The sequence below is a fragment of the Delphinapterus leucas genome, chromosome 20 (genome assembly GCF_059928025.1).
Source record: "Delphinapterus leucas isolate spDelLeu-1000000601 "Yukka" chromosome 20, BTC_Dleu_Yukka2, whole genome shotgun sequence".
Taxonomy (NCBI): domain Eukaryota; kingdom Metazoa; phylum Chordata; class Mammalia; order Artiodactyla; family Monodontidae; genus Delphinapterus; species Delphinapterus leucas.
The window spans coordinates 60,962,568-60,971,741 of record NC_143148.1 but is presented as its reverse complement, the minus strand read 5'-3'; the positions used below and the strand labels follow the sequence as shown (position 1 = coordinate 60,971,741).

At 58.3% G+C, this 9,174-nt stretch overlaps 1 protein-coding gene across 1 annotated transcript in view; it reads left to right on the top strand.

Moving 5' to 3' along the window:
* The first annotated feature begins 4,430 nt into the window (after positions 1–4,430).
* The window catches only part of DBNDD1 (dysbindin domain containing 1), a 9,606-nt gene continuing 4,862 nt past the window's right edge, over positions 4,431–9,174 (top strand). Inside the window, exon 1 of the mRNA XM_022582876.2 lies at positions 4,431–4,559. Within this exon, the coding sequence (XP_022438584.1) occupies positions 4,529–4,559 (31 nt within the window). The 5' untranslated portion in view covers positions 4,431–4,528. The remainder of the gene's footprint in view (positions 4,560–9,174) is intronic.

Genomic DNA, 9,174 nt, shown 5'->3' with positions numbered 1-9,174 from the left:
GGACCCTACCAGACCCCCACCCCTCCTCACCATGGCTCCAGAGTCCCGCCGGCCGCGACCCGCAGACCAACGCGCCAGCCCAGCCCGGGCTGCGCGGTCTCCAGGCAACCGCTGCTAGGTTCCGCGCGAAGTCTCGAGGACCCTCGCGAGAGTCCGCCCGAGGGGTCACGGCCTGACAACGGCGGGAGCGCGTCCCTAGCAACGCGCTGGGCTGAGTCACTGGGTTTGGGCCGCAGCTGGGCGTCATGCACAAGCTAGATTTCCACGACGCCCGTGAACGCGTTCGTTGCGGGACGTGTCTTGTTTATTGCGGGTCTTCCCCACTAGAACTGAAGCTCCATGGAGGTGAGAGGAACTGTTTCCATCCACTTCTTACTTACTGTACGTGCGTACGGGTCCTACCGTGCATAATTTCAGTGAGTGAGTGACGGGAGGTGCCGGAAAGATATGCACCGCTACGTTTTCCAAATTAGATTCAAATTCAGGCTGAGGCTCTGCCCCTGGGCCCACTCCACCCCACCCCACCCCACCCCACCCCATCCCACCCCCACCCCCGCCCATCTTTGAAGATTCCTCCCACCTGAGGCTGGAAGATAGCTGGGTTTCCACAAACCCTCAGAAGAAACAAAAGTAGGGAAGAGAACATGTTCCAGCTGGGTCCAAAGTTTTGAAATCAGCAAGTCTCCCCTTCGGAAAAACTAACTGGTCTGTCTGAAGAGGCCCTGTCCTTGTGATGAGGAAAAACTAGAAACCTTTGCCAGAGGTTTCCAGACACGCACTGGAGGAAAAAAAAAAAAGTCATCGGGTTCCTTTCCTAAGCTCTTCTTCTGAAAACTGCTAACCACTTTAAGATTTCCAAAGCGAATTTGCGATCCCTCCTACCACCCAATTACCTACATGCAAAGTGCTGTTCTTACACACCATTTGTTGTCTTTTTTCTACACTCTCAACTTTAGCGTCTTCTGAAATAGTGGTTTTGCAAGAGGTCATGTTTTTCCATCAGTTTTGGGATGGAGAAGAATCTTCTCTCCCTGGAGAGCTTCCTTGGGAGCAGGGTGTGAATGATGAAACAAGGCTCAGGTGGGAGACAAAGGTGCCTCCGTAGCTGGGCTTGCTTAGGCTCAGGCACCCACACAGGGGCATGCATGTGAGAGCCACAGCGACGAGCCTGGGGGGGTTTCCTGTTTGCCCACCCAAGCCCTGATCGTTCCTGGAAAGGAACAGCCCTTTGGAGGGACTGTATTGCACAGAGCCGTGATTTATTTATAGCATCCCTGAGGCCTTTGTGAGGTCTGGTGGTGTCACTGTGCCTGGGCAGACAAGGGCCTGAGCCTCTGTGTCAGAAACCTCTGGCCTGATAAGGGTCTTCTCCCCTAAGGTGGGGTCCTCCCAGAGGGGTTTTGGCAGGTGAGACAGTGCAGCTGGGTAGCACAATGGAGTAATGATAATTATTTAACACTCACTTTGCAGACCCAATACGCTAGGTGCCTCACGCTGACTGGCTTTTTGCTTTAGAAGTCTGGCTGGGAGTCCTGAATTAAATAAATGCATTAACAATAATTCCTTTCAACAAAAAGGGCAAAAATAGGAGGGTTAGCTCAGGATAATGAGACAGGATATTCATCTGTCACAAATCAACAGCACAGCATGGTTTATCAGTGTGCACTGCAGAGATGCACAGTTCAGGGAGGCCTTGCTGCCAGCTCTCTGGGCTCCCAATAAGACCCACAGCGACCTGTGCTTTTCATATTTGAGTTCAGATTTTTAGAAAAGAGCTTTTTCTTCACATGGATGGCTTGAGATACTTTTATTCAGCATCAAGCTGTGCATCTCGGAAATCCAGATAAATGGCATCTGAGTTTCCTGTAAAATCAAAGACCAAATGTTAATACATACAAACTCACTGACCTATGTCTAATACCTGGCTCTTCCTAACACCCACGTACCTGGTCATCCAGGTAAACTGCCTCAGACCACAGCAGCAACTCGATGGAGGCCTGGATGTTAGGATAACACAGTGCTTAAGAAGACTAGACTCTCTTTTAGAGATAAACAGTGAAGTATTTACAAATGAAATGACATAATATATATAGGATTTGCTTCAAAACAACCCAGCAATGGAGGGAGGCATTGAAAGTACAGGAAAATCAGGATCAGCCACGAGTTGGTAATCGCTGAATCTGGATGACGGTTCATGTAGGTTAACTGTGCTATTCTCTCTACTTTTGTTTGAAAATGGATTTTTTCCTTTTAGTTTAATTTTATTTTTTAATTGAAGTATAGTTGAGTTACATGAAAATGTTTTTCTGTTTTTTGTTTATTTCTTTGCTGTACGCGGGCCTCTTACTGCTGTGGCCTCTCCCGTTGCGGAGCACAGGCTCTGGACGTGCAGGCTCGGCGGCCATGGCTCACGGGCCCAGCCGCTCTGCAGCATGTGGGATCCTCCCAGACCGGGGCACGAACCCGTGTCCCCTGCATCGGCAGGCGGACTCTCAACCACTGCGCCACCAGGGAAGCCCCCCATGAAACTGTTTTTAATGAAAAGTTAAAAATAAGCACTGGCCTCTGGAGTCAGATCACCTGCTGTTTACCAGCTAGGATGCCCTTGACAAGACTCCGTCTGTATCCATTTATTCATATGTCAAATGGGGATAATTAATAAACACCAATACTGTTACAGTTACTATGGCTGTGTGACAGCTTGCCCCCAAATGAAATACAGTGACATCTGTTTTGCCCATGAATCTGCAACTTGGCTGGGACTCGGTGGGGACAGCCCACCTTGGTTCCACGTATTACCCCCTGGGGGTGGCTCAAAGGCAGGCTCTCACGCCTGGCTACTGGCTGAGACCTTATCTCTGGTTCATTGGCTATTGTGGGCCAGAAAACACTCAAGTGGCCCCTCAAATGGCCTGGGCTTTCTCACACAGAGTGGCCGGGTTCCAGGGGAGCCTTCGGAAAGAGGTGAATCCTACTTAAGACCCAGCCTTGGAAGTCACATGGCATCAACCTGCCACAGTCCATTGGCCAGAGCAGCCACAAGCTTGCCCAGGTTCAAGCAGAAGGGGCACAGACAGGGAATGTCTTGACGGGAGCAGAAGGTTCTGGAAGACACAGGGAATCAGAAATACTGCTCTGACCATTTTGAGACAATACAAACTTCCACCTCAGCTGAGTCTGAGCAGCCAGTGCCCACCTACCGTCCTGACCTCCTTATGTCCCCACCACCCACCCTGTAGCTCAGCTTTGTCCCCAGGGGGCTGACCTGCCTCTTGGAGTGGCACAGAGTGCAAACTGCAGTGGCTTGTCCTCGTGGGTCATGAGATCATTTTAGCAGTTTTTGTTTTTGTTTGTTTTGTAAACTAAAGAAAAATGGGAACTATTAGCCTGCCTCACTGACTGACAGTTTCAAAGGCCATGGGCTCCGTGTGACTGGAGCTGGACTAGGTGGTGAGGCCCTTTGTTGGCTGAAGCTGTGTGGACAACCTGCCTTTAGGAGGGTGCTTTCCTGCAAACACCAAGTTCATACTCACCTCCCTCCTCTGCGGATTTTTCCACGCCCAGCTGGGAACAAACTGTCTCCCTGACGGTTTTCTTTGGTTTGTTTAGTCTTTGTGCAGACCATGGGCTTGCATTTGGATCTTCTGGCTTCCAGCGCCCGGCTGTGGCACCCTGGTCGGCTGCCTACCCTGTGTTCAGCTTCACCTGGAAAATCAGGATCCCGTCTTCTAAGGATTCCCCGGGAGAATTAATGCACCAAGGGCCTGGCACAAAGCCGCATTCCAGGGCCTCGTGCAGGGTCCAGTGTCTGGAAGTGGGGCTCCATCGAACCGTTTGGTGCTCTCAGCACGCCCAGACCCTGCCTGCCTTCCTTCCGGGGCCCCCTCTCTGCCCGCCTCCTTCTCCTGACCTCCCCTCCCCCCCCCCCCGCCCCTGCCCCCAGCCTAGCCCTTAGACGCTCTCGCCGCCCCCCACCCCGCCCCCTCGCCCTGTCTCTCCATAGCATTTATCACAATCTGCAATTCTTGGCTTAAGGGCCCTAGGGTGTTAGGCCCGCCCCTCCATACCCCGCAGAGCGCCGGCACGTAGTTGGCGCCCCACAAATTTGCGGGGGTGAACGGACGGAAGTCGGCGCGGCTGCTGAATGAGGGCGCGCGCAGGGGCCGCAGAGGCCGGGCCAGCGTTGGGGGACGCGGCCAGGTCGGGGTGGCTCTGCAGGAGGGGGTAGTCTCCGCGTGGGAGGGGTCCTCAGGGGCAGGGGCCGGCAGGGGGCGCGCGCGGGGCGGGGCGGGGCCGCACCTGTGCGGCGGGGCCAGGGAAGGAGAACGGGGTGGGGGGGTGGGGGAACAGGGCCCCGGAGCAGCTGCGCGCCCCGCCCCGCGGGCTCCTCCCCGCCGCCGCGGCCCCCCGGCTGCTGCCCCAATGCGCTGCGCCGGGAGCCGGGGCCGAGTCGCCGCCGCAGCTGCAGGGGCGCCCGGGCCGGGTGACGACGCCGCCGCGTGCGCCCCTCCCAGGGCCTGCCGGCCGCATGGAGCCCCCGGAGGGCGCCAGCCCGGGAGGTGAGTGCGGCCCCAGCCCCCCGGGGGCCCCAGCCCCCGGGAGCCCACGAGCTGCGCCTTCCCCGCAGCGGCCCGCAGCCCCTTCCCCCTGGGCCCACACATCGGCCACGCCCCGGGGCCGTGAAGACCCACCGGCAGCTCCGAGTCCCCCTGCGCCGGGCCGAAGCGGGGGGAGCCTAGTGCGCCGCGCCCGGGAAGACGAGCGGGGGCACCGCCCGGAACGGCCCCAGCGCTGGGCGGGGGGGGGGGGGGGGCGCACGGACCGCGTCCCCGCCCCCTCGTCCTCCGCGCTCCCGACCCGGGCAGCGGTGTCTGGCGCGCTCCTGAGTGGTTGGCCCAGAGCTTGGTCCTGAGCCCCCTCCCAGCGGAGCCGGGGATCTGGAAGATGGGGCGTGCCAGGGCCAGAGTCGGGATCCAGGTCAGCGAGGCGTGGGGGGGATGCTGCCCTCCTAGCTGCGCGTGTGCTTTGTTCGGCCCAGCCGAGCCTCCCTGGGGGTAGGGCGGGGAGGCCGCGGCCGGGATCCTCGGGGCACCAGGCTGAGATAGGGGCTCAGAGCGGGGGGGTGCACCTGGCTCCGCCTGTGGGGGCTCCCACGCCGGCAGGGGTTGCTGACTGCCGGGGCGAGGCCCAGGAGCTTACACATCTGGGAGGGCTGGTGTGCACGGAGTGACCCCTCCTCACGGCCCCTGCCAGCTGTCGGGACGGTAGAGGTGTACCGGGGGCCTCTCCCCTAGGAGTCTGGCCCTACTCTGGCCCTGGCCTGGTGGGAGGGAAACCTTTCCTAGGACAGGTTCCTAGGAACCTCCCAGGAACCTTTCAGGAGGGGTTTCCTGTGCCATCGGCCTCGGAACTTGGATGCAAGCTGCCGGGCTCCTCCACCCACCCGGCCAGGCCCCAGATGCACCCTGGGTTCCCTGGAGGTCCCATACCAGGGAGCCACTCCCTGACCACATAGGGGTCCGCTGGGGGTCCCCTAGCCACACCAGTGGCCTGCTCCAGAGACCAAAATGCTGGCCCTGGAGGTGTCCTGAAGCAGTGGGTCCACCTACTGCTCTGTCTGCAGGCTGAGTTGGGCAGGTGCATTCCAGACGGCTGTCTAGGGGCCCATGTCACGCTCCCTCCGAGCACCACCCGAGACACTCAGGGGCTAGTGGGTGTGGGTTTTCTTTGTTTTGTCGTTTGTGGCAGGGATCCAGCTTTTTCTTCCCATTGGCAGTACGAGGACCCCGGGGCTTCCGGGTGGCGGCTTTGCGAGGATTTCATGGGGCAGGTTTGGAGAGCAAGGGCTGGGGATGCCGGCAAAGCAGCCAGGCCCCTCTGAGCTCCGTGTCCCCTTCTCTCAGTGGAGGCCCCCCCTTGCCTGCAGAGAGAGGGAGCAGAGGGCAGGCCTGAGGGAGGGGAGCTTAACGACCCTTCAGTTTCTGAACATCACTTACTGGAGCCCCAGAGACCTAACTCATTCAGTGCTCCAGGAACCTCCTCTGCGCAGGCACCGTGGTGGGGCTGGGCCACAGCAGCGGGAGGTGGGCTTCACACGCTTCTTACCCCGTAGCCACGTCCTGCCCACATGGGGGCGTCACGCGTGGGTAGCTGTGACTGTCATTTTCTGAGTTCGCTGACTTTTTGGAACTTACTCTGGAGAGAGGGGCACACACACAAGTAGAGACAACAGTATGGTAAAGTACCCCGCCCCCGCCCCTCACCGCCTGCACCCACCTTCCTTCAGTAGTAATTTGTAGCCAATCTAGAGATATTGTTTCATCCTTAAGTATCTCTGAAATTACCTCTAAAAGATGAGGTTTTTATAATTAAAACAGCATTTCTGCACCTAAACGAATTAACAGTAATTTCTTAATATCAAAGCGCACAGACATGGAGGGGAGAGGACGGGGTGCACTTCTCGAAGGTGCCTTTGGGAGACCAAGTCTCTAGCCCACCTACCTCCAAGTCTGTCCGACTGGGAGAGAGAGGCCTGGGCCCTGCGCTGAGGGGGCTGAGCCTAGATGGGGCCCACCCGGCATCCTCAAAATGCTCCAAGGAGGAGCACTGACTCCAGGGACAGGGGCTGGGGAAACGGGGGACGATGCCCATCCCTCCCTCCCTGCAGCCATGCTGGTTTTTATGCTATTCATTCATTCACTTCATTATTTCACTCATTCGCGTTGGGTATGTGCAGAGCACCTCCTCCATGCTTGGGGCAAAACCCTGGGCACACAGCAGGGAACTTGAGATTTGGGCCAAGTTCTTGGCACGAATGTGCTGGAAAATAGGTCAGCAGCGTAGCACAGGGTAACACTATCATATGCGTTCATACCAGGCCTTAGGCCCCCAGTTCCAGTCTCCCCACGCGGGTGCTGCTTCCACAGGGCAGAGCAGCAGGCCCCCTGCAGGGGCCAGGGGCTTCACTCCCTCACTGGGGGCTCTGCCAGGCTGCTAGCCCACTGCTGACCCTGGGGCATCAGAAACACCGCTCACCTTTGCCCTGGCCCGGGCAACCCTGGGGTCTGCTGAACCCACCCAGCCTACGGCTTGGCCCGGCTGCCAAGGACCCCTGCCCTTGTGCCTGCCTGTGTGATCGGTCACTCCTCTGCTTCACACCCCAGGAAGAGCAGGGGGTCTCACTCGTGAAGAACTTCTCCCTTCTTCCTACAAGGGCTTATCGAGAGGGTATCAGACAGACCCAGGTGATTCCTAGCACAGCCGCTTAGTGACTCTGGGGCGGGGTCTCGGGCTCGTTCATTCAACCAGCATTTATGGTGCACCTACTGTGCACAAGGACCAAGCAAAACTCCTGCTCCCTTCACATCCTTCCAGCCAAAAGATCAGTGTCCTTGACGCCAAAAGTTGCATCTTCTGCTTTTTCTTCCTCTCCCACACAGCTTTGACACAGGCCAGGACACCAGGATTTACAAAATAAAGACCAGACCACTGCCAAAGGGAGATGAAAAGAATAAGAAAGTAGACATAAGATGACTTTAAAAGTTCACCGTTACCATTTTCCATTGGCTCTGTGACACCATCGACTAGATGGTTTGCTGTTTCATGGATGCTGAAATTTGATAAAATGTGCTTCTTACAATGAGTACAAAAGGCCACTGTGCCTGTAGGGGCTGGAGGTCTGTCCTGGGCCGTCTGGGACTCCTGGATCCTAGGATCTATAATAATGAGGCGTATCTGCATACCCAGCCCCCTGACCCAAGGCCGGATGGGGAAGGAGGTCCTGCTTCCTTGCCCTGCCCCCATCTCAGCACCTGTGGACTGCCTCCTTCCCACCTGGACTGCATCCCATCCCACAAACATGCAGGTAGAGGCTGTCCCACTCAGCTCGGAACCCTCCCAGCTCAGAGAGCAGCCAGAGATGTCTCCCCACCGGTGTCCCCCTGCCCTCACCCACCCCGGCCATGCCTCAGAGGCAGCCACGCACCCCTCAGGGCCTTTGATGGTGCTGTCTCCCCAGCTATCACCCAGCTCCCACCCTCCTTCAGACCTGTCCCCAAAGCGGGACCACAGTCCCCAGGGCTCCCCAGCCCTGCCCCACCAGAAAAGGGCAGGAATCCCCTATTTTGTCCATCCGAGTCCGGCTCAGGAATCTGCTGGATGCACAGGTGAATAGCGCTTTCTTTTCTAGATAAGGTGAGAGAGGGCCATTATGAGCAGAGACTCCCGCCTCTGCCCCACCTTTTATGCTAAGTCCCCTTCCACCCGGTTAGGGCCTAGCTTCCCTGTGGGCGCAAGGTCAGGGTCTCCCCTCCCTCTGCTGGCCGGCAGGTGGTGGCCGAAAGCTCCCGCTCGACAAGCTGAACGCCTCGGTGTTACTGGCCAAGACTCACTGTCCCTTCCTTGTGGCTGGTTGTGACACTAGCTGGAAAACATATTGCTGGAACTCTGCCTGGCACAGAAAACCATGAGCCACTGTCATTCTTGTTATTAACCCAGAGCCACCTGCCCCACTGGGAGGCTCCAGAGAAATGGCAGCACCTAGCTGCAGCCCCCAGCCAGCCAGGCACCCACCACGATGGGACACGTGTAGAAGCAGAGCAGGACACTCCAGGCACGCGTGCACCCTTGGGGAGGAGACCCGGGCCGCTGTGCCGCCCCGCCTTGAGGAAGCAGAACACTCCTGCAGGGCAAAGGTCCCCAAGGGCTTCCTGGGCCTTCGACCCTCAGCAGGGGTTCTGATGTTCGGGAGAGGTTCCCCGCCCACCCCCAGCTCTGGTGCCCTCTGGTCGGGAAGGTGTCCTTGCTGGGCTGGGCGGGCCGGGACACCAGGGGGTGTAACCCTACCCTCCAAGGATGCTCAGACACCACGTTCCAAATGCGGCAGCAAGGTGGAAACCAGATCCCCAGCCCCAGTCCAGCAGGCCAGCCCTGGGCCCTGAGTGATGACACAGCACAGGGCAGAGCCAGGCTGGCCCCGCCAGTCGGCAGGCCCACCTCCCCTCAGCCACGCCTCCCAGGGAGCGGTTCCCTCCTAGAAGCCAGGGGCGAGTCGACCCAGCCAGCTCTGCAGCTGCAAATCCCACACAGCCGGGGACCCTCCAAACCCACGCGGCCCGCCAGGCTGCTGGCCACACAGGCCCAGCCCTCACTGGCAGCTGTCGGCACTGGGCCCCC